The 26831-nt window shown below is 35.5% G+C and overlaps 1 protein-coding gene across 1 annotated transcript in view; it reads left to right on the top strand.

Annotated features, from left to right (window-relative positions):
* Positions 1–9104: 9104 nt before the first annotated feature.
* Positions 9105–26831, top strand: part of LOC145676544 (ubiquitin carboxyl-terminal hydrolase 4-like) — a 76203-nt gene continuing 58476 nt past the window's right edge. Inside the window, 4 exon segments of the mRNA XM_081747375.1 lie at positions 9105–9259; positions 17207–17331; positions 25289–25419; positions 26108–26237. Coding sequence (XP_081603501.1) covers positions 9165–9259; positions 17207–17331; positions 25289–25419; positions 26108–26237 — 481 coding nt within the window. The 5' untranslated portion in view covers positions 9105–9164.

The raw sequence follows: 26831 nt of genomic DNA, 5'->3' as shown, positions 1-26831 counted from the left end.
ATTTTTTGCTTGAAGTGTCACGTGCACTATGAACAGAGAAAACTGCCTGGGACGTGTTTTCTGATGTTAGCAATAACTAACTCACTCTATGGCCTTTGGAACCCGGAGGTTCAATGCCGCGTTCACAAAAGCTCTCCACTGACTTCTATCCTTATCCAACTGGATCCAGTTTCTAGTTTGTATTCGTATTTCTGCGAGATCCATCTTAATAATGTCATCCTATCTGCGCCTAGATCTTCTTAATGGTCGTTTTCCGATTGATCTTCCGGTTAAGACTGAAAATGTTCCTACTTTCTTCCATCCTAGCTACATGACCTGCCTATCTGAGCCTCCTAGACTTGATGACCCTAACAATGTTAGGAAACCGTTTAAATTATGTAGTTCGTTCCCCCTGGACATATTCCAGCTATGCCACTGGATATGGAAGCATCACAATTTGATTCTTCGCATAAGATTTGGTTATTCAATTACCTGTTCGAAGTGTCTAGGTGCTCTACGAGCCGAGGAAAGTGAGTAGGACGGGTTGTCTGATTGTAGCGATTCTACAACAAACACACACACATGCTAAACAGTAGAATTTTTTTACATGTAAAAGTTATTTCGTTTTCCATAATACTTCGAAAGAAATCGAATTTGGTACCACTTTCCATTTGAAATTTTGGAGTTGACTCCTCGTGGATATATTTCCTCTACGCCACTGGATATGGAAGCATCATAATTTGATTCTTCACATACACTTTGGCATAGGTGCCGGAACCTAGGGGCTCAGCCCCATCCAGCCCTCCAATATTGCCGATTAAGGGGCTGATCCCCCCCCAATGTTTCAGTTCTATTTTCGTATTTTTATTTCTTCTTAGTCTTTTATAAAAAAAAAAAAGACTACTCAGGTGCATCTTCATTTTTAGAATATAGTATTTAGGTTTCTTTACTAAAATTAGTGTCGCCAAACAACTATTGTTATATTTCAGAATTTTATTGAAAGGAGGAAAGAGATTATATTGTTCTTACTTTTTCTCCTCCCGCTCCCAGCTTCAATTCTTTACTGGTGACTGATGAGCATTGTCGTCCTGAAGCATCAAAACAGAGAAAGAAAGAGAGAGAGAGAATTGCCGTCATTTTATTATTATATGTGCGGATGTAAAGGACATGTATAGTGGGTCTTTTTTCTAGGAATTCTGGAAGCCCTCTGAACTTTCCCCTGCTAGCCCTCAATGCACATAGTACTTTATATAGGGGTTTATGACCCCTGGTTGCATAAAAGCAACGCTGCCTTCGTTCTTTTTCTTCTGATTTTTTTCTTTCTATATTTTTCACATATTGGGTTTTGGTCCTTTTGTGGAGAAAATGCAGTGGGTAACAACGTATACTCCCTTGTTTTTTGCTCCAAAGATTTCGTGTCGTTTCAGTGTTTTAGTTTATCGGTGGTGTTGAGAGAAACAGGAATACATTATTGTGGTGACTTGTTATCGTTTGTTTTCTGGAAGAAGAGAAGTGAGAGTTTTAGTGAAGTGTTTTATTTATTTATTTCACTTTTTGCTGATAAATAGTGTTAATTGCACATTTGAAAAATGGATCGTTTTGTAGTAAACGAAAAATGTGCAGAATGAATCTTCTATGTCAGTGATTGACAATAGGGATTTATATTCCATCGTTCGATTATTTTTGACGCTACCATCCACCAGTCACACAGCGGAGAGATCCTTTTCTTCTTTAACCCATTTATTCCCACTGTTCCAAAAATGGAACATTGTAATTTTTGTTTATTTCTATAATATAGAAATAAATACGTAGATGAGATGTATTTTATAAAACTTGTCTGTACCACTTCGTAACTAGCGGTTTCACTTTATACCAAACAATGTGCGCAGTATAGACTGGAATAGTGATGTCGTCATTTCCTTCCCGTTACCATGGTGATCGCCATGTTTTTTTTTCTATACAAACGCGTGAAGTTAATGGAGCTAAATAGCTTATTTCTAAAATCTCCACATCCCTAAGTAATAAGGTAGAAATCGAATAGTTAATGTAAGCACAATTACCATGTAATCCACCATAAGAGCAATTGTACGCAACATAAACTCCCTAACGTGCAGATTGACAAACTGTCGGCACAGAGAAAGCTGTAAAAAATATATTATTTTTTTAAAAAAGAAAAAAGTCCTTAGAATAATGTTAATTCTATTGCGGTATTAACACTTCTAATGTCTACTGTTTATAATGGGAGTGCACAATATTATTTCTAAGTATACATTACAAAAGAAAGAAAAGGCTAGTCTCTAGAAATTTTCAATCCAGACCATCAGTGGATATAGGTAACATCTTTTCTTATATTCTCTATCAACTTTCTTTTTCTTTTTTAAAAAGGCATTTAGAAAACGTACAATAATTACACATCCAATTATGAATGGTTCAGCATATATTTTAAACAACTGTTAAACAATAATCATCTTCAAATTTGCAATAGTATATCTACTGTATATGATACTCATATTATTGAATCAAAAATTTTCCGGAATTATTTAAAGTTAATATCTAATTATGAACAGGGTGAGTACACTTTAAGGTTTAATTTAACCTGAAAATATAGAAATTCTCAAAACATACATCAGAGGGAAAATATCACAAGACATGTGAACTCGCTGATTACAGTTTCAATGCTTGTCATGCACGTAACATTATTGAACATATTTCTTTTCTAATTACCTTTTCTACCCTTTTTTCAGTTTCAATCATTAGAAATATTTAAAAAGAAACATAAGTATTTGTTTCACTCTAATGTTTGCAGTTCTGAAATATTTAATCACTGTTTTCATTTTGCACATAGGTTCTTTAAGTATTTAGGCTACTTGTTGTTTAGAAAATAAAATGGCGATCATCATGGCAACGAGAAGGATGTAACGTCTCACTATTTCAGTCTATTGCCAACCATTTTTTGAGCTCAGCGTGCATGATGGCTTCGAAATCAAAGTGAGTACTTTTGTTTAATATGGAAATGTTTTCTGTAATTTTTCCTTTACTGATATTTTCCTAACACTCGCAACTTGAGTGTTCTTGAAAACCAATTATATTACACTAATCATTTTCCCGCTGGCAGAGTTCTAAACTAGCATGTTCCAATATTGGAACAACGGGAATGAATGGGTAGGTGTGACAGTAGTAATGAATGTTCCATTTTTGGAACAGCGATCACGAATGGTGGCTATAATTCATTAACAGTTTCTGAATGAACATGTAAAACATAGACCACATCGCAATAGTTATACTTCTATTGCGCACATTATGATATGAATACATGAGCACATATGTACTTTTGTTATTCTAGAATAGAAATGTGCATATTTGCACACGTACAAAACAACTGTGGAGTAAGTTTCATTGGAAGAAATAACTTTTTCTTTTTTGTCTAGGTCTGAAGTGTTACTCCTATAGGTATATTTGCATCGCGAAATAAATTTCTTTCAGCCTTATTAGCACTAGGAAACGAAAAGATCTTAGTAAAATTTTCTTTACATTATTTATTACATCTGCGGTACATGGAGATAGAATGAAATTACAGGATTGTAAAGATGAAAAAATACATTTAGAAAATTTTACTCGGGTCCCTGACTCTACAAGTAGTTGCAAATATAGTACTAATTGTCCATGTAGTCTGAAATTATGTAACCTTGTCTCGTCAAGCCTTCTTGGCAGTTTTTCACTGGATTTACTGTTTACGTCAGCCGAATGCCGACATGTTACCTTGTGTAAGGTCTCTGTCTTTCTACATCATTGCCTCTCTATTTTCGGCTTGAGGACTAGTTACCCATAGGCGATGATATGCATAACGAAGCAATAGAGTCACCCATATCAGGAAACAGATTTGAACAAATTTTAAGATGCATCCACACATGTGATAACATAAACATCAACAGTAACGACAGATTTACAAAAGTAAGAAAGTTGTGGGATATGTTGAACGAAAGATGGTTAAATAATTATAACAACAAGGTAAATCTTTGTGTAGATGAAGCAATGATACCGTACTATGGACGACACAGTGCAAAACAACGTATGCATGGAAAACCAATCAGATATTGTTAACAAGTTTGGTGTTTGTACACCTGGTTGAATTATCAGAGGAGAATCTTATCAAGGGGCAGTAAATGGAAATACACGACCGGAGTTGAACATTGCTGTAGGAGGAAGTGTAGTTTCTGATTTGATCTCGGCGTTGGGAGGGGGATCCAGCTGCAAATTTTACTTTGTCAATTATTTCACTACGATTCGCCTATTGGAAGAAATAAGGAAACAAGAATATGACGCAATAGGAACGATTAGGGCAAATAGGGTTGAAAACAAACAGCTTGTTGATCTGAAAAAAGCAAGACAGAGGAGCATTTGATCAAGTCACAGATGCAAACAGTGGTATAATCCTAGTTTGATACAATGACAACGATATCATTACCATTTAGTCAACTCAAGCAGGAGTACATCACAGTATCATGGTGAAATAATCCATTAAAAAAGGACATCGAAGTAAATATCCAGCTGCGTTTAGCAATTACAATTTCTTCATGGGTGGCGTTGATCGCTTAGATGAGAATGTCTCAAATTTGAGAATCAACATACGAATGAAAAATTGGTACTGGCAGTTTATTGCTTTTCCGGTAAATGTGTCTGTCGTCAACGCTTGGTTAATATATCGCATGAGTTGTAAAAGTAAAGACGATAAACTGGATCTATTAGGATTCACATGAGAAATTGTGCGGGTTTATTTGCGAAAGTACACAGACCGCAAGGGTATTGGAAGAGCATCAACAAGAGTGAAAAGCGTTGAATAAAAGAGTGGCCGAAGAAATTCGATATGAGAGGGAAGATCATTTGATTGTTAGTGCCAAGAAACAAACAAGATGTGGACTGTGTAAGAAGAATGCAATAAAAATGTGCCAAAAGTGCAATATTGCATTACACTCTCGATGCATTTTAGAATTTCACACACGATAATGTCACATGTTATCAAGACTCTTTGTCTATCTCAGATTTGGGGACCCCAATCTTTGGTAGATAAGGGTGGCAAAACTCATTGCAATAATTTTCTATGTGAATATATGATTTGGATTATTCATTTTGTTTGTAATAATAATATATTGTGCATATCTCATTAAATATAATATTGTATACTCTATATAAAGACTAGAAATTAGTTCGTTTAAAAATACTTTACTAATAAATATCAATACGACAACTCAAACTCAAAGTTGGAATTAGCTTTTACCTAAATGTATACCTGTCCTGTAATGCCCGCTGTTCCATTATTGAAACATGGTTAATCAGGTGGTTAATGCAGGTTAAAAAAAGCTAATCACTGCATTAGACTAACAGTCCTCAAATATAGAAAATAGCAAAAAATTACTAAATTTGTGGAAAAAAAAAATAATTTGGGAACAAATGGTTTAAGACGACTAAAGTCCTATCTACGACCTATCATGGCAGAGAAGCACCTCAACGCTTCAGCAATTTTAAATTGTCATCAAGAACTTTCTGTGGACTCAATCTTGATCTTATTGCAGACGAATTTATAATGCGCACCGAAATCCGCAGGCAAATCTTTGCTATTAAATAGATCTTTCTCCGTTTGCCGCCTACAAACCCGCTCCTGCATGGAAGAAAGTGTCAACTAAACAAATAAGTTCAGATTAACTTAATATCAGAATTTAATAAGAAATTTAAAATTTGGAAGTCATATCTTAATCTTACATCTATTTCACAAGTTAATATAGGTGCAGGAAATCTTACTGTATCATTCAAATATTGGCAATGTTTATACAGTGTAACATATCTTAACGGACACCTCCATAATCTGAACAAACTTTTTTTTGTCCCTCCCTGCAGAAATGTGTGTGTTGTTATGGGAGAGAACACTTGCTTTTACGAACACCTCTTATTTACGATCAAATAGTCATGTCCCATTGATGTGCGTTCAGAAATTAACTGAACCTCTTATGCGATAAAAAGCTAAACAGTTTATTGGTTTTAATTAATTCTTAGCCATCATTGTTTCTGAATTGTTGCAACTGTATTGTTGAGTTGATTACCATTCAGCTTATCTTTACAGCAGCGCGGCTATATGAAACGTGGACCTAAAATTTAAGGTGAAATCCGACCCACTGTTGTTCAATGTTCTAATCGAACTCGAGATTCTGTGCACCAAAGGCACACGCGTTAGCCACTAGACCATCAAGGAAGGCTGCAGCTGCATTGTGACGAGCTGTCAGTAGTTCATTGTTGGTGCACAGAAACGAGGAACGTAAATAGGAAGAAAACGAATGAAAGCTGTTAACCAGAAAAGTGATGAGGGGGGAACTCAGGCTGCAAGTTGTCTAAATCCACCACTGATTAAAATCAGTTGGCTTTCAACCAACTAACCCTACATCTAACAAATCCCTTATTCCTCTTTACGGTAGCTGAGCTCCCCCCCAATGTTTTCTTCGTGTCGGCGACTATGCACTTTGGTCATTCAATGTTTTGTTTGAAGTGTCACGTGCACTATGAACAGAGAAAAGTGTCTGGGACAGGTTGTCTCATAGAAGCAATTCAACAACAAATAACACACGTAGATGCTAAACAATATAATACAACGAAAAGTGTTTCCTGTAAAAGTTATTTCTTTTTCAACAATATTCCAAAGAAATCGAAATTGGTACCGCTTTCCATTTGAAATTTTGGAGCTGTCCCACCGTGGACATATTCCCGCTACACCACTAAATATAGAAGCATCACAATTTGATTCTTCACGTACGATTTGGTCATTCAATTTCTTGTTTGAAGTGTCTAGGTGCATTACGAGCTGAGAAAAGTGCCTGGGATGGGTAGTCTGATGGTAGAGATTCGACAACAAATAACACACATAGACGCTAAACAGTAGAATTTAATGAGAAGTTTACTGTGAAAGTTATTTCTTTTTCAATAATACTTCGAAAGAAATTGAAATTGGTACCACTTTCCATTTGAAATTTTGGAGTTGACTCCCCTTGGACATATTCCCGCTACGCCGCTGGATGTGCAAGCATCATTATTTGATTCTTCACGTACGCTTTGGTCATTCAATTTTTTGTTTGAAATGAATATAAAATACGTATTCGCATTTGTATGGGCGCTCTTTTTGGTAGACTTGTCCATCGGCCTCATTAGCACCCCAGTGGGCCCCAGAGAACAGAATAATTAGCCTTTTTCTCGTATTTCAGGAGCGTCATTTCAAACTTCGCTTGAGGGGTGCAAGAGCACCGCCGACATAAGATTTTCAGGTTTTATACTAGTAGACAATTGATTAAAGTATATGTATTCCTCAAAATCTTAGTGGAGCAATTGCCCCTCCTGGTCCCCTAAATGATGCCCCTGTTTTTTCATTTGTGAACTTTACCTTACAATCACAGTTTTGTAGGGGAATGTCATTGTTGTAACTCGTGAATTCAAACAAAAATCACGCAACGTTATGGGCCTTTTGCAGTCATACCGGCTTATGCTGATCGTTTGAAGTATGATTAGCGTCATACTAAAGACCTGACTACTGCAAACAAGAATTTTAGGAATGATTCAAAAAATGGATCAAAAGATTGCGATGTTGGGTCAATCTTTGAACGGCCTCTAGATAAATCGAGTTTTCGTATATTTTACGGAATAAGCACATCAAACTGAATTAAGTGGTAGTTTTGGTTTGGCTACACTATATGTAGTTCTCCAGATATAAGGCCTACAAGAAAATTTCTGTCTGAAATATATTGGATCTTTTGATCGAAAAAATACATTAGTCGAACTCTGTAGTATAACTCTAATTACGCTTCAGAACGACTCTGCATAATTCTCGATTTGTCGTGTGATAAGCGTCATACTAAAAGGTTGACTACAAGCAGGAAACATATATATATATATATATATATATATATATATATATATATTAGTCGAACTCTCTAGTATGACATTAGTCACCCGTCAGAACGAATCTTCATAAGGCGGTATAAGTCAATTATTGACACAACGAAATGAAATATAAATGTAACATACTAGTCCTTATGCAGAGTCGTTTTGAAATATGGTTAGCGTCATACTAAAGGCTTTACTACTGCAGGAAATATGTTAGTCTAACTCTTTAGTATGTCTTTAATCAGAACTACTTTGCGTAAGACCCGTTTCGGTGTTTGATTAGCGTCATACTAAAGTCTGACAACTGCAGGAAACATATATATTAGTGGAAGTCTCTAGTATGACATTAATCACCCTTCAGAACGACTCTGCATAAGGTGTTGTATGTCAATTATTGACACAACGAAATGAAATAAAATGTAATGTACTGGTCGTTGTGCAGATTCGTTTTGACGAATGATTAGAGCCATACTAAATGTCTGACTACTGCAGGAAACATGTTAGTCTAATTCTTTATTATGTAATTAATCACGCTTCAGAACTACCTTGCGTAAAACCGTTTTGCCGTATAATTAGAGTCATACTAAAGACCTGACTACTGCAGGAAACATAGATATTAGTCGAACTCTCTAGTATGACATTAATCACCTTCAGAACGACTCTGCATATATCAATTATTGACACAACGAAATGACATAAAATGTAATGTACTGGTCGTTATGCAAAGTCGTTTTGCGAATGATTACCGTCATACTAAATATCTAACTATTGCATTAAACATAAAATAGTGTAACTCTTTAGTATGAGTCTAGTCACGCTTCAGAATGTCTCTTCACACACGGCCGTATGCAGTCATTTTGACGTTTGATTAGCGTCATACTAAAGGTCTGACTACTGCAGGAAACGTATGTTAGTCGAATTCTTTAGTATTAAGTTAATCATATTTCAAAACGATTCTGTATAATGCGCAAAATTTCTAATCAACATGTTATATACGCCTAGCACAAATGCTAATAAACAGGGACAAATTGTTTTCAAAATTAGAAAAAAATGGTGGGTGATGGAAAATTTCTGACTTTACTCTTGGAATCACCAGATGAAAATACATCAGAAACATCCAAAATTGCTTGTGTAACAAAATCACTCTTATTAACAAATGGTATCATTAATGTAAGATCGTACTGTGCATCTGTATACTATGATATACAAACTTTCTCTGAAGTTCTTATACTGTATTACTATATATTCTGTGACTCTTGGACAAAATGGCGGAGAGTGTTGAAGATATACCTGATGTTCATACACAAAAAAATAAAATATCACAATGTTTAAGGAAGACGATGCTGAAAGGACAAACATGGTAAATATATAATGATCATTAATTTATTTGCAAGTGTAATTTCTGTAGTGTTTCATGCATTTTCATGGATTTTAACTTGAAAATGATCATCCAGTCTTGATCTGCTTCTGATGTTCTGCTAAAAGCGTTATTGGGGCAAACCTGAATTCATGTTATATTTATATACGTAATTACCAGTAAATGTAAAATACAGTACAAGCATCTATGATTACAGAGATATATATGTGGATATATATCGAGAATAAGAGTTAATTCTGTGTGTTAGAAAATAAAAAAAGTATTAACGTTGTACTTACACTACCACATAAATGCTTATCGACCCCATATTGAGATGTCACTTTAACGTATAATTTTTTGAAATAAGAGTTGCCCTGACATGCACTTATTTTTAACAGTGCTTCGGTTCATAAGTGTAAAGCAAGTAATATTATTATTAATGTATGTAATTAACAGTTTCTGCATAAAACGAGGAACTTAATTGTGTCGTCTGTTCAGCGGTTGTCCGGTAGCATATGAAGTGTGTGGTGTGGAAATTGCATTTTGAATGAAAGTGTTAATGATGTATCCGGCATTAGAGTCTATTTAGTTCAGTGCATTTGCTACTGGTTATTCGAATAGAATAAGTTATTCCCCTTTGAAATCCAAATGAAGGGTGAACTTTACAGTGTCTGCTTCAACTGATAGCTTCACACAAGTACAAAAAAATACTGAATTAATATTGGATTAAGTTCAGAGATACCCCTCCATTATTTTTTTTTTAAAATAAAGATTAGGCAAATTTACAGGAGAAGTGAGATAAGAAATGGTGATACGGAGTTCTTACGTGATGTTTAGGTGTGTAAGTTAGGGAGTAATATTATGTTTAATATGAAGAAGTGCCTACTATTTGCAAGACGGGGAATATTTCGATTATTCGGTAACATGGTAGTTTTATAGGATTGCGAATCGGGGTGTTGAGTGTGATATTTCCGCATTGAGTTTGATAGTATTATATAAGAAGGCCTATGTTTAGCAGAAGGGGTCCAGCTCTTTTCTCTAAAAAATGTTACAATTTTGGTAATTTCTGTTCACATTCGGTTAATTTAGGGTAGGTTAGGTTAGTTTAGGTTAGTTTACGTTAGGTCAGGTTAATTTAGTTTGCATTATATTAGTGTAGGGGTCCTGCATAATTTTCCAAGAAATGATAGGATTTCGCTTATTTCTACTAATATTAGGTTAGTTCAGGTTACCTTAGGTTAGTTTATGTTAGTTTGTGTTAATTTAGGTTAGATTTGGTTACGATATGTTACGTCTAAGTACTTGCATCATTCATTTCTCCTGTAAATTTTGTGTTTTTACGTACTTCTGGACCCCTTGTACTAAACATACTCCTATAAGAATAATGAAGATAATCTATTAAATTATGAGAACCGGGTCTAGTCATTGTTCTAGTCTAACTAAGGTCCTACCGGCTAACCTAACTTAGCCTAACGTAATTTTTAATGTTTTAACGGCTTTGTAGGTTTGAAACTGGAGGGGCACCTCTAAACTTAAAAGGGTTAAGTTCCAAAGTTGGGCGTCCGTTTCCAGCAGAATTTTTAAAATTTACAGGAAAGATATGGATAATTTGATCGTTTGTGTGCTTGATAATATATGTGTCTCGAAAAATCTGTTTATTTCTTATATATAAGCGGTTGTAAACATGGGACTATGCGGCGAGCGGAAGGAACTACTTGGCGCAAGGTAAAAAAACGAAGAAACGAGCATATATGTTATCAACATGGCGAATGTACAAGGGCAATGAAGTAACAGTTTTAACATTTGTGAGGCAATACGTTGATAACGAACAAGATCTTCTAAAAGTTTGTGAAGAGCACGGATTAATGAACCTAGTTAGCAAATTGCAGAAAGTGTGCAAAGGTGATAACAGCGAAAAAACTTGGCGAAAGCGGACGCCCAACTTTTGAATAAATGCCAACTTAAGCCTTAATTTTAACATAATGGTAACAAACTTTCCTAACTCGATCCTAATCTATGGGAAGGTTCTGGAACACAGGTCCCCCCATATAAGTTAGTAGCTAGGTTGGTTCCTTTCTGTACCAAAGTTTAATATTTATTTCACATCGTATTACGGAGCGAGCGATAGCGAGTTAAGGGTTGTTAAAGCCCTGCAGGGCATGTTGTTTTCTGTTTTTATTATAGTTAAATGGGAAGGGGGACCTGTGTTCTAGGACCTTGCCCTAATCTACTCTATCTCTGTCCTACTATACCCTTTTAAAGCAGTCCTACTTACAGATGCGCTGCTGGAGTTTGTATTATAAGGTTGTTCCGAAATGAATACAGTCGTTTGGGTTTAAGTTTCGCAGTTGGTCGTCCGTTTCTAGCAAAATTTTGAAAATTTGCTGGGAGAAATGAATAAGTTGCTCGTTTCTGTGCTTGATAATATCTAAGGAGAGTGGAAGTTCTGTTGATTTTATTATTATTTTATAAGCGGTTATAGGCCTAAACATGGAGCTATGTGGCAAGCGGAATAAACTACTTCGCGCAAGGTTACCGCATCGTTCGATTTTGGGAAAGTAACGAGCATTTGTATTCTGAACATACCCGCAGTTGTACAGAGACACTCTATTTGGTATCCTTACGCAGAGACGAGAAATTACGTTCTTAATTTGAACAAAATGGGTCGAAACTTCTCTAACCCTATGCTAACCCAACACTACTTATCCTTACCTTACTCCACTCTACCCTACACTACTCTATAGTACCCTTTTAAAGCGATCCTACGAAATGATTTTTAAATTTTCGGAGCTGTTAAGCTTTTTGTGGAAAACTAGGTGGTAGACCAACTTCGGAATAAATGCCGTCGTTGGGAATCAACATTCTATTGGGGCAATTTTCATGCTATTCTATTTTATGGTGCATAGTTATATTCTTTAAATGTGAACTACTGTTGACAGGAAATTCACTTTATTGCCGTAGTGTTTGTTAACGGAGGATGTACATTAACGGGTGCAGATTTCCTTTAAGAAGGTTGAGTATAAGACCAACTTGTGCAAGGTGACCACTAAAAAGTACGAATGGTGTAGGCCTATAACCAAGTTGGAGCAATGGGGCCCGGGCAGAAACGAGGGGGTGCGTTCGTGGCTAGTGGACGCGTCAGCGATGGTGATTGTATATGCCATTACAACTAACCTGTCTTGCGCTAGAGTTTTCGCGTATCCTTTCTTCTGGTCTGCGCCTTTCCATTACTAGTTTCTTTCTTTTATTTCACGTCTTGCTTTACCGCATATCATGTTAAGCTATCGCTTAGTTCTATATGTATTAATACTTGAAATATGAGATGATGTAAATAATAGTAAATTCATTACAGTCGGAACTACCATGATTTCTAACCGATCGATTCGTAAGGAACTGGTTACTTGTGATATTTAACGAACTGTTCCGAGGATCCTGTTCTTTATGAATCGGTTCATTGACCGATTCAGTTGAATGAAATGGCCAAAGTAAAGACTTGCCCCGATTTCTAATATGTTCCTCTTTCGAAATCAGAATTCGTATTTCTTCCGTAACTTTACAAAACTGTCCCCATAAGATAAAATAGCACCGTCATTTTTTATGAAAGTGTGTGTGTTAGGGAGAGGGATATTACAGTTGGAGATAGGTTAATGTACTGCAACACTACGAGAAGGTGCGCTGATATTTCTAATGAGGATTACTGGCTGACTACTGTACTCGCGCCACTGCGCTGAATGTATGTAACATATTTTGTGGTAGCATTTGTAGTAAGTGAAACATGCAGAATGTTTAGTTTTAATTTAACCTGTGGTTTGTTACGACAGACAACAATGTACGAAGCATTTAGAATTGCACATAGTATTTACCATATGTATATTGCTTAAATGAGCCACCATATGTATGCCATGCAGGGTGGATTGATTTAAAGGAAGATGTAAGACAGCTGACTTTTTAAATAAAAATCGTTGAGTTAAATCAGATTTCAAAATTAATTGGATATGAAAATAAGTGAGATCCTGTTTCTGTTCTGTTATTTCGATTGTGGAAGATAATAACCATAAGAAGCAAAAATATAATTGTATAACTATATAAAATTTTAGAACAGTTGAATCATACCGGACTGAAGTCTAGATCAACTTATATGCTAGGCTTCTAAAATATTATCTGGCTTAAGTCCGTAAATGCATTTATTTAGTTTTATTCATGTTACAGAATACAAACAAATTTCTGTTTCGGCTTCAGCACTTAGCCACTTAATTCAGATAGGATTGTTCTCTATGAATAAAACTAGCACTTAGTACAAGCAAAAACATTCTTACATTAAACACAATTTTGTAATAATATTGAAGCCAGAACCATACATAAAACATTTAGTATAATTCATATTCTTTTTTCGTATTTAGGTACACGTTGTTCATTTGTGTAAACAAAAAGACCAACTTTGATGCCTTTTCTGTGTCTAAACGATTTCTAATTTTAAAATTGACCATTCCGAAACTGGAAAAATTTCTCTATTCCTGCTGATGCAGCGGGTGCTGTAAGAAGTTGAAAAACTGCCTATAGCACGTTATTGTTAATAAAATTCTTTTGTGAATTCCGCAATTCAACATCAGACACACTTCGCAATACTTCATCCAAAAACATGACGCTTGAAAATGTTTTCGATATAGCTTGAAATTTAATTAATCACTTTTAAGGATACATAGATGCTACTAAATTGCTACTAATATGGGTTAAAGCATTTATTATTCTCAATCTGCGTACTGACAGCGGGATGTTTGCATTGGCGTAAAAAAAGTCTTTGGCGCCCGTAGGCAAAATCTCTAGTGGCGCCCCCTCACCCATCGAATACGCCCCGTGCATGACCATCTATACCTTGTGCTTACGCGTAGAAACGGCCATAAACCGAAAATTATCAGTGGGACAATATTGACAGTTTTTTCTTTTTTTATCGTTGTGGGGGAAGGTTCTAGATTACTGGTCCCCCATGTAGGTTAGTAGCTGGGTTGGTTTCTTTCTGTACTTAAGTTTATAGATTTAATTTACACAGTATTGCCGAGCGAACGTTAGCGAGTGAAGGCGGGTTAGAGCCCCGCAGGGCACTTTGTTTCCTGTCTTTATTACTGCTCAATGGGAAAGGGGGACCAGTAATCTAGAACCTTGCCTCGTTGTGGTATGTCTTTTAAACGCAAACTAGACATTAAAAATATACTCATGTAAAATTCGGACTTTTTTGTGCAGTGGTAGTGTAAATAAACAGTAACGTATCAATCAGTATTACCAAAAGGATTTCAAATTAATATATCTATATAGTGTCACGATTTTACATAACTATAAAATATATAATAAAATTTTGTGAAATCGCTTGTAAGCATTTTTGCCTATTTTCAGTTTTTTTTTTTTTTTTTTTTTTTTTTTTTTTTTTTTTTTTTTTTTTTTTTTTTTAATCGACAAATTGTATACAAAATCAGAAGTGTTTCTTTCTCACTTTTGTTTGTGTATATTCTTTTATCAGTTCAGAGATGTCCAATTAATGGGCAAAATTTTCACGGTCAAAGTGTATTTTTGCCGTTCCCTACCTAGTCCTAGCCTATACGTAACATTTTATTACAGTAATATTAGAAAATACGTTGGAAAATTTATTTTGAGGTACTCGCTTGGGTGGCCCCTAACGTTGGCGCCCGGGCAGTGGCCCGGTTTGACAGACCCTTTGTGCTTCTGCTTGGTTCTGTGTAGTTACGGTACGTGGCAATAGTACTGTGTCTCATAATCATAGCAACACTTTTTAACTCGTTTAGATTTTATTAGTCAAGAATTTGTCATTATTGTTGATGTTTGTTGTGCAGGGGAATTTTAATTAAAGTTTGTAAGCTCAGTACATGTAATATAGGACTGGTATCGTATCAATACAGGAGGATTGATTTCTTAGTCATACAGTGCTATAACCTCGACGAGTTTACAGTAATGTCAATAATTTAATACACAATTATATTAAACTGCGAGTGAAGTGAGCAGGAATTTTTATTCTTGCCATGCTCAGAAAGAAATACCGCGAAAATTTGGGGTGCTCTATATATAATTTGCTTCTTTCTATTAAAAACCTAGGGCGACCACTAATATACCGAAATTCCCTGCGCCCGTAGGCAATGCCTACCCTATTGCTACGCCAGTGGATGTTAGGAATTTCGCCCTGAAAAAAATGTATGCACTTTTAAAGAAGAAACTTTTCATTCCTGGCATGGTTAACTGCTCCCCTCACTCTAGAATGTTTTCGAATCTTTGAGGATAGAAACGGAACTTTATTTTTTAGGCGAAAGTATTACAATTAGGAACAAATCGTGATAAGGAGATTGGTTTACTAAAACTCCGTTATGTAATTACTCTGTCCGTGTTTCCGTCCTTCCGCAAAACGAAAACATTTTAAGAATTACTTGGTAGATCACCAAATTTGTTGACTATGTATATTATCAAAACTTAAGAATCGAGTTCGATTACGGAGGCAGTAGTCTACCGGCAGTAATAAAAATATTCGATTACCGATTTTTACGTTGATCTTTGTAGAGCAAATACGCTAACGTGTGTACGGAGAAGCGGATTTTTGCAATCGTTTAAGCATCCCAAGATTATATTTCATCTATATCCTTTACTCTCTACTAAAACCGGAAGCACAAGTCCACTGCAACTTTCGCTTTCAGTATTGATCTACACAAACCAAAAGTGATCAGAGATTGCGTGAAGCGTTTTATTTAAGAATCGATTAAGCGTTCTAAAAATAACCCCTATTGAAACCAGAAGTTTCAGATATAAACCACTTTCGGGCCTTAGATTGTTCTTCATAGAATAAAACTCGTAATAAACAGCAGAAAACTGTGTCCTGCGGCAAAAAATTGTCGACTTTTGGTTTTAACAGTGATCGTTATAGAGTTAAAGCGGTCATAGATGGCAAAAAGTTTTTTTTTTCTCCAAACAGTGAAGCGTCCCAGGAATATCTAATCTCTTCCTACTACAATCGGGGTGGTAGAAATATACTACTACTTTCGGTTTCGATATTCATTGAGAAATCGCGCCACACAACCATTTCTTTATGTATGTACATGTTTCACTATACATAGACCGAAGAAGAAGGCATATATTTGCCCGTCAAACTTAGTATAACCATACGTTATAAATAGTAGTTACACGTGTGTACCACACGAAGGGGTGGTTTGTGATGGCACATATATAATACGTGCTGGCTTGTGTGTATATGTGTGAATTCATCCTCCCTGGGAAAAATAAATTCAGTTTGCTCACAGGTTATATCACTTTTTTTTTTTTTTTTTCATCTTCATGCTTTTCTTGAAATAGAATATTTCAGGGTTTATATTCTTTAAATATCACTAATTGCCTTTTATAATGAAATTGTTTATGAGGTTATCTGTTTGGGTGCCGGTCTAGTTTTGAGGTCTTCGGGACAACATTTTCATGATAATTCTGGCGAAATAATTCAAAGGAAAAAGAAGAGAGGAGAGAAAAAAAAAAAAGGAAAGGAAAACTGGCAGGACATAAATTCATAATTTCTGCTTTCAACGCTGATCACGCTACTTGCCCATCAGTATTTTAACTATCAGTGTGTTTAGTATTTTCAGATCGGAGCCGACTTACTAAGCCAATTTGTCTGCCTTTACAGATAATAAAGTTCATGATTTCTTCCTGAATTGATGTAGAATTATGGTATTTAGCCCTATCCAATTATTATCGTTTGTTTAGTTATCTCTGACAAGGTTTATATTTTAGTAAAAATAAATTGTCTGAATATATAAATTTCGTTCTATCTTAGTTTATCAGTTTTAGTATTTTACAGTTCACAACATGATCTTAAAATTGAATCAGATCTACTAGGTTGTTGCAAAATACATATGGCGTTAGTTATAATAAGTTCAGTATGTTAAAAATTCGATTCGTATTTTACAGGTACTTAATTGACAGTAAATGGTTCAAAAAATTTCAACGTTATATAGGACTTGACGATAATTGTGAATTGGCATTAGTTGGGAAAGATCATCCTGGCCCGATCGATAACGAACCACTTTTGAAAGGTAAGTTTTTTTTCTTTCTTTCCTTTCTTCTCATAGTCTCTAGTGTGGTTTGAACCAATTCAACAAAGGGACAATCTAAATCAGTAACTATATTGTACTTCTTAATGAACATAAACGTTTGTTTACTGTGCAGAACATAATTTCGCATTTCTTGATTTGATCAAGACTAAACTGAGAATCGAAAATACGAATATTTCTGTGTTATAAATTTTCTTTCTGTCTGATGAATAAAGATAATTACTTTCATGAGGTGCCACATTATGAAAGGCTGGTGAAAGTAGACTATTTTTATCGTGGGCAATCATTTGTATTATGAGTTTATCCTTGAATTTAGAGGAAAATAAGTTCTCTTCCTACTGATTGTAGAAACGACTGTACTGCCATGTTGCTGCTCTCGTTCTTTACTACGCCCTTCTAGTGATACATTCAAACGCTAGCAAAGTGATATGTACTTCACTACCCATAAGTTCGTAGCAGTGACGTCAAGTGCTTGAATAGTACAAGTTTCCTCTGAGATAGAACGATGTACAGTATTCGGAGGCACTTGACCAAAAGTGACTGAATTTGACCGTAAGAAATTCTTGACATTTTAATGATTTTTTTTTTTTTCTTTTTAAGCCGAAAAGCGGAGACTGAAACATTAGCACATGATTTTCGTAAATCTTTTGCAAATTAACCACTGCATACCAACATTTACTCAAAAAAACTCATTTAGATTTCACGGGAAATAATGAAAAAAAAAATAAAAATGGATTGTCCGCTTTTTACGTCTGGTGGGAAACCACGGTGTGTAACGCAACGAATGGATGAATCGAATTCACGTGTACGACGACACGAACTCTGCAGATAATCATGGTGGTTGGTTGAAGCTTCCCATTTTGCACCAAGATTTTGAGACGCGGATCTACAGCTTAATTAGGAGCTGAATTACATGAGCTGCCACTGGATCTCCTTCAGCGAAAGCGCGTACGCTAATCACATAGCCACTAGGTAGTTCTTCCATACATCTATAGGAAACAGGCTGGGGTGCCTAGTCAGTCAGAAGGCAGCGTGTTGCAGAAAGTGTACCATGAGAGTTGAACCTTGAGAGTGTATCATATCCTGCACATCTAGCAGCAGAAAACATCAACAATGCATTCGGGCCAGGAGTAGTGAGTGAACTCACCATATACTTCGTTTGTGAAACTTCATGCCACGAAACAAAATGTGTACCGTGGCCACCGACCAACATATTTTGATGAATTCCTCAGGAACATCGTGAAAACGGACCATCGAAAAAACATTTCTGCAATTGGAGACTAGTTACGCATACACCATACACAGTTATTCGACATCTCCACGCAAACTGTAACATGAAAAGTTGGACTAATGAATGCATGACTTGACAAAAATCAACAAGAATCGCCATCTGAAGGTTTGCAGTTGTTTCCTATACGGAATAACCGAGAAGGATTTCTGCATCCGATTGCCACTTCCGATGAAAAATGGATCTGCTGCGACAAACATCAACGATTAGAACAGTAATTGGAAGTGATCGAAGTGCAGGGCGGTTTCCAAAACCAGTCTTTCAGTCGCAGAAGCTGTCGTTGCTGGTGTAAGGGTCTTCCTTCGTTGAAGTGAAACTACCATTCGTGGTCATTACAGTGCTGAACTCAATGAAAGTCTTCAGAAGATATACGGACAAAGGATTGGAGCCGAAGCATTGCTGACCAAAATTCTGCGGACCAGAACCTCGCTCTAACAATTTATTCGGTGCAAGATGTTTAATACCGAGAATTTTTTAAAGTTACCCCCTCATTCTTGAAGTACTTTAACGCAATGCAGTGGGTTGACTGTAAAGTATCAAATATGCATCATTTCATATCATGATACATTTTCTTATTTGGATGGGGGTGGAGTTATTCTACTTTCACAGATAAACAAATGATTGCTGGCAAGTTGAAAGAAAATTGCGTCAAAATAGGATAATTATTTAATATATTCAAACTTCAAAATGGACAATATATTTTGGAATATGTGTAACGGTATTGTGTAATTTTTATATAATAACTCGTATTTACGGGCAAAATGTGTTTTTAAAATATGCACAAGCTGTTCAAAAGTAAGAAGAAGAAAATATAAAGAGAAATAGGTGTAATTTCTTTTCTGTTATTATGATTGATGTTCTGTTGTGATAGTGATATGACATGTTTTGTAAGTCGTCATAGCAACGGAAGACATATAATATATAGAGAATCCATCTTGTGATATATACGTGTACAATATTTAAAAGTGTGTAAATGTTTAATTTATTACGTACTACAATAAAAAAAGGTAATACCTAAATAAAGTGTTTAGATGGATTTTGATAAAACATTAACCTAGATTATGTAAATATACGGACTGAGGGCTATAACGACATATAAAATATTCAGAGCAAGCATTAAGCTAATTACAAACTGGTGATTTTCATAGTAATACACATTTAGTGGTCGTTTTATATGCACTTCAACCATAAAGATTAAACTTATTTCCAAGGGCCTAGGTGTTATGGGACAAACCAAATCTCACTTGGTACATCACGAACCATCCTAAATTCCCCTGATACTCCTAAGCAGAAGTGCTCATTTCTAAATTTACTTAATGGATCAGATTACCAACATCCTTCTCCAAAACTTGCGTGTGGCCTTCATTAAGACGTATCTTATATTAATTATACTTTTTTTTTTTTATCATTTTAAAAATTGCTCATAAGTCTCAACTAATTTTCTTTTGAATTTCCACTACATGAACCCCCAATGCGAGTTAAATTATTTGGTGAACGTGAATTGCATTTTTTTTTTCAAAAGTAGTGTTAAATTTGTCTATGTAAAACACCTCTTTTCTCCACTTTCTGAAGTTAATAAAATCAGTATAAAAGTTTGTAATTATTATTTTTCAAGCATACATTGCAAATTACCGTTGCCCTTAATTTAGATTTAATATGTCATTTTGAAATATATATATATATATAGCAATGTGCTAATACACTGAAAAATTCGTTGTGGCGAGATTTCGTCCTAAAGTTCTGACCAAGTGAGATTTTCTACCCAAACTTATCCGCAAGCATCCAGTAATTGTCAACAGATCTGACGTCTCACGTTGCACAAGAATTCGTCCCCAAAATTTCGCTCAAAGGACTGCAGTCTTTCCATGAGTTGCAGTATGAAACCCTTGCTCATCCACCGTATTGTCCTGATTCTTTCCCGTCGCCTGCCACGTTTTCCGGCATCTCGATCACTTCTTGGCATTGAAGAGATTCCCTGATGACCAGCGTTGCAACATGTAGTTCAGGACTCTCACATTGCACACTCGAGACTATTTCGTCACGGAATTCAATCGTTGGTTTACCGATGTCAAAAGTGTGTGACTTCAGCCGGAGGCCGCTCTGACTAACCAGGTAATGTAGTGTTCATTTGTTTGGTCTTTGAAAATGACACACCAGTCAGATATTTGAATCATACAGATACAATATACAGAGAATGTTCTACGTGTTACTACGAACGATATTTTGCGAACTTTTCTTCCCCTGTACTTCCTGCTGTAAACAAAACTGCAATTGTTTTCTGAAACATCAGTTGCTGAATTCTCATCACATCCTATCATTCTCCTCTCGGATGGCTTTGTTAGAATTTCTGAAGACTTGTTTCCTCTCATATAAGCACACGTGTTTTTGCTCAACTTCAATAAGTCCTATGTGCCTCGTAGGGAACAATGGTAGTCAATTCTGTTGAAATTAGATTTGCATTTTATAGATATTTTATGCCAAATCGTTGGAATACCCGAAGTTTTTGGTCTAATCAAAAAATAGTAATCATAATTTGATTAGCGTTCCTTGAGCTAAGAGCAAGGTTGGATGGCTGTTAGTATTAAAAATTTGTAAATATATTTGGATTTTTTTTTTTTTTTTTTCTCAGATCGCGCCTTTCAGTTTTGGCACCTGAAAGTTTAACCGAAACAGGGCTATCATCATTGCAATCTCCTTTGCTTTATTATTTTTTCATCATTCATTTGTTTTTCTATTTGGACAAGGGTGGACAGGGACGAGGGATAGGAAAAATGGACGAAACCACAACACTAAGAAACTTGGAATATAAATAAAGCGTTAAACATTAGTATAAGAATTCACATTGTATTACCCAGCGCACGCGTGCCCTCCTGTTATTTAAACTCGATGGGCACTTTGGTTAACTGTCACAGATATAATAATTATATTAACGAAGCGATATAATACAAATCTGCTCTGGCCTGAGAACTATCATTAAGGAAAAAAATAAAAGATTTGTCCAGTGATGACGTAAGCAGAACTATTACATTTTTTGTTGCTGTATACGTAAGTCTGAAAATCCTTATACATTCAGTATATACTGTAATACTTTGTCTAGGTTCAAACATCTCTTCCGTGATTATAGCCTTAGAGAGTTCACCTGGTATTACACGCAGACAAATGAAACCAGAAACTAGACGCTCTAAACACATTGCTATACATCTAAGTTTCTTACCTATGAAGTGTATTAGAAATGCTGGAGAATCATTTCGAATCCAGTAATGTCTCTTGCTCAAAGTAAGTGATTGGTGTAGTGTATGACTATTACAGAACTACTGAAATTGTCCTTGTCAACAAGATGACTTGGAACAGTAAAATAAAAATGTCAATACATACAAGTGAGTGTTATTGCAAACATTTAGTATAGAAAAAAAAAATGGAAAGTCTGTTTACGCAAGAATGTTAGAAAAGAAGTTAGAGTGAATTGAGAATAAGAAGGAGAAAACAAATATTATATTTAGTATTGATGTTAAGACTATGTTTCCGAGTATAAAGAAGGATTACGTAGTGAAAGTTAGTAGAAGAAGACCTGGAAGGGAAGGAAATAAGATATTGGAAGAAAGAGAAAATAGTGATAGCCTTGCGAGTAATGTGGGACAATAGTTTTTTTTACAATACGGAACAAACTAATTAAAATTAAGGAAGGAGTGAGTATAGGTTCAAGATTAAGTACAATGTTGTTAGAACTAGTGTTGAACAGACGGGAGCAGAAAGTGATAGAGGAAGGTGGAAACAATGTAATATCGTTTTGCAGGTACGTGGATGAATGTTTGGTGGTATGGAGAAGAACAAGGGAACAACTAGAAAAATTCGTAAACAGGGTTGAAGAGAAAATGAATAAGATAGACTAGAGAGATAGATAGAGAATTGAGATAAGACTAAAAATTGAATTGGAGAAGAATAATACTGTATAAACTTCTGAACACGAGCATAGAGAGAAAAGATGGATCATTGACTAGAAGATGGTATAGGAAAGAATGTGCGGCAGGGGTTTATTGTCACGAAAGGAGTGATGTGGATTACAACACCAGAAGAAACTTCATAAGAAATATGGAGAGGAGAATAGATGAAATAGATAGTGAAGAAGAGAAAAAGGAGGAGGACATAGAGAAGTTTCACAGCCTACTAGAGCAGGACGGGTACTACAAAGGGAAGTTAACAGAACAGAAGAAGAAAGGAGATAAAAGAAGAGAAGAATAAGAAATGGCACGGGATAGAGAGTTGGGGAGAAGACAGAAGTGCTAAAAGACTTGCTAAGAAGAGACGGTGTAAAGACTTACAGAAAAGAAGGACGAAAAAGTCTGGAAGTGGTTAAGACGATGAAAAGTAGTAGGAAGGAAATATGTGAGGAAAATGAAGGTGTAGTGTGTAAATTGTAGTGTCAAGATTGTGATATGATATACATTGCGGAAGGAAGGAAAAAAACTTAAGGAGAGAATGAAACAACTAAGGGATGATGTGAGGCTTTACAGAGAAAATAATACCATATACAACCATGTTAAAGAAACGGAACATGATATAAATTGGGAAGGTTTACAGGAGCTAGAAAAGAGAATAAACCAATAATAAGGAAATGGGAGGAAACACAAAATTGGCCACAAACATATAAATATCCTCAACTTATAGTTTAAAAGAACTCGGAAGATGGAAGCACAATTCACATGCATTGATTTTAGAGAAGGCTTATTAAAATACAAAGGCTTTGAACAATAATTTTATATCATAAACTTTATAAAAAAGATATAGTTAACTAATTTAGACTATTTAAAGTACAAATACTTAAAATGTTTGTCTCTGTTAAAGGTGAAATCACACATAACCTTAAATGAACGATTTGAAAGCTAAAGTTATAGGTTGGAGCTCAGGCGCTTTTAATTGCTATTGTAGCATTTTAATAGATAGATAATCAGTTGTATTAAGTATAGTTTTGTTACTTTCAAATTATATCTAATAGGCATCAAGGGAATTAAGAGAAAGTTTTTAAGGCAATTTGTCAATTATAAACAACAGGTGGATTACAGATGTTTGGAAAAGATAAATACAGGTGGAAAATGAAGGTGTAGTGTGTAAATTGTAGTGTCAAGATTGTGATGTGTAGCTGGCTGACAGATGAGGCCCGAGTAAGACTCAGGTAGCCTGCCATACAAACAATGAATTTTAATACTTTCACTTTTAGTATACATTTCTATGCTCTGAAAATCTCTCTTTTAGCTAGTGTCTGATGAAGATGACGTTAAGTTGTCGAAACTGTAACACTGTATTTTAGTTTTAATAAATAAGTTTATATACTCTGGTTAAAAGTGTTAATTATTATTCCTTTAATAAGTTCCAGAGTCGTCATGGGTAGAGGCTGCATTCACTTCCACATTTTTGTCCACCTTACGCTTCTCTAAATATCCTACGTAAAAGTATCCAGTGACAGTCATGATTCCGGCCCTCCCAACTGGTCCTTGGTTAGCGCGGTTTGACGCACATGTTTCCAGGTTCGATTTCCGGTAGAGAGCATTGAAGTTTTATTCCACCTTAAACTGTAGATCTTCGTCTCATACAGTCTTGATGCTGAAAAGAGACGCTGAGCCACAATCATGCTTTCTTGCGAGAAACTTTCTCGACGTTGGCGCTAGAACTCATTGATATAATGGTACGTGATTGTCCGAATATTACCATTATACGTGAGATAAATTGAGACCTCATGTAATATGACAATCTTCTTCCATTTTAACTTCATTCAGGTTTCTCGAGCGATTTACGGCAGTTTGTCTTATGTTCATGAATGTGGCATGGGAGCGGGTTGTGATTCCGGCTCTTAGCATCGCAGTTCAAGATGCCGATGAATGACGTGACAAACATTGGACTGATCCATATTTAATTTCTTGGTCATGCCACTTTAGATGATGGATACCCTGGCCTGCGGGTCCACGAATTCCACAAAGCACCTCAGACGACTCTTTCGCTGGGGTCCCGTTTTTTGAGAGCGTTTCTGCATAGGCCTCATTTTTACTTGGGTGTTCATGATATCTTTAATTGTGATCACTCTGATGGTTAAATATTTTCCCGACCTTGTTTCTATATTCGGTTGTTAAAAAAATGTGTATGGAAAAGAGCTATGATGTACCCTTGCCAATAACTGTTTACATCCGGCGACATTTCCCTAACAGCAACACGACACTCTCCGGTATTTGCAAGCCGAGTCACCACGCTGATAACGACGCCGGGTTCATGATTTTTGCGCACAACACAGGTGACAGCAGCGTTGTCAAATCCGTCGGTTATAACCGAGCAACTTTCTGTACGTGTGTTAGAAATATTAAACTGCTTACAGAAACTGACTTGCAGTCTTGTTGTAGACATACCTTATAATATAAGAATAGAAACATAATTGAAATTAGCTTTTTTTTTTTTTTTTTTTTTTTTTTTTTTTTTTTTTTTTTTTTAACGAACTGCTCACTTGATCAACGTGGGAATGAATAGTGGTGACTCTAAGTATTGTTTGTTCTGTATTTCGTAGTATTTTTCCTCACTTTCTGAGCTATAAAATTTTTAGTTGCAACAAAATAATATGTGATACGTGTATTAAAACGTACATGTGGTTTAGTATTAAAATATTTACAGATGGAGAAGGAGATGAGATCCGTGATCATCTAATCGATGAGTTCGATTACGTTCTGGTACCTGAAGAAGCATGGGATATGCTCATTACGTGGTACGGTCTGAAGGAGGGCCAGAAGCCAATACCTCGCCAGGTAAGAGATTAGTTTGCGTTTACATATTCGTCATTAAATAGGGTGCAGCACGAGTCAGTTAATTAATGATCTAGTTGGAGAATGAGTGTAAACTTTATAATATACTTCTGAGTTGTTTTGTTTTTTTGACCTCCCGTTGTAATTTAATGAATTAAATTATCTGAGCTTCCTGTTAACAGTTTCAGAACGTAAAAAGTTAATCGTGTACAGATGTACATGTAAGACTTAATGAAAGATGAATGGAAGGTAAGAGCATACTATAATTAAGGAATGGATATCTGAAGTATTTACTCCGAAACATTTTTATTTATTTATTTATTTATTTTTACTGTCATAATAAGCACTGTTCGTGCCGATTATCGCGGTACAAATCTCTTTATTGGGAAAAGGTTTATTCTACATTATAAAAAGTGTTGATGTACTTCAGAGGGAGGGATATCACAGATTCTTCGTCGTATCCTTTTATTTATTGCATGTAATCTGTAATGCACTGTTAGGTGTACCGTTCCGGTGTTTCCGGACATCCTCAGATCTGGGAACATCGATACAGTGCAGTTAATAGTAGATTAAATATTACACATTAAAAAAGTAAGCTTAGAAGCATGTGTCAGTTCACATCCTTAAATAATTTATTCTCCGTGTCTATGTCGTTACCTTTTAGTGTCGGAATTTCTTTCTTTTCTTGCAGGTGGTTGAATTTGGTGTATTTGTGAAACATTGTAAAGTTGAGGTTTATCTTCTGGAGTTCAAGCTTTGGAAAGATTTTAGCGCTGCATCGGGAGAGGCAATTAGGAAATTTAGCAAGGCTGATACAATAGGTAATTATTCATGTTTTTTCTTTCTTTAGGAGATGCCATCATTCATCTTCGTCCTTTGGTATCAAAGCGTTAATTTTTTTTTTTTAATGTATAAATCTTGACTAGCAAAATCTTTAATAGTAGATGCATAGTTTTTTCAAAGAAAATTTTAATCTGTATTCCATCATTTTAAAACAAGTTTTCTCCATATAATATCAATGTGTTGAAAACAGTGTAGAGATAAATCATCACACTGACAAGCGAGAGAGCGGGTTTCTAATTTTACCCATGTTTCTCTAATGAGATTTCTCTCAAAATAGTAATAATAAAAAATATAATATCCAGTGTCTCTTTAATATTATATCACATTTAAAATATTTCGGACAGTATTCTATGCGTAGCCTTAGAACAAAAGCAGAAACGTGTGAGTGGTAAATTAAGCTTAAGAAGTTTTAAGATCGATCTTATACTGTAATGTAAACTATTTTTTTAATTTCATATCGTGGATAAGATTATTAGATTTTTTCTTTTAATGATTTGAGAGATATTGAGACAGGTAAAGCGGTTCTTACATCGTCTGTGCATGTTCGGTATTTCTTGGTTTCGTCGTACGTA

The sequence above is a fragment of the Thermobia domestica genome, unplaced genomic scaffold (genome assembly GCF_964235325.1).
Source record: "Thermobia domestica unplaced genomic scaffold, izTheDome1.hap1.1 HAP1_SCAFFOLD_208, whole genome shotgun sequence".
Classification (NCBI taxonomy): domain Eukaryota; kingdom Metazoa; phylum Arthropoda; class Insecta; order Zygentoma; family Lepismatidae; genus Thermobia; species Thermobia domestica.
Note: the sequence above shows the minus strand (reverse complement) of the source record. Positions and strands in the feature narration are given on the sequence as shown.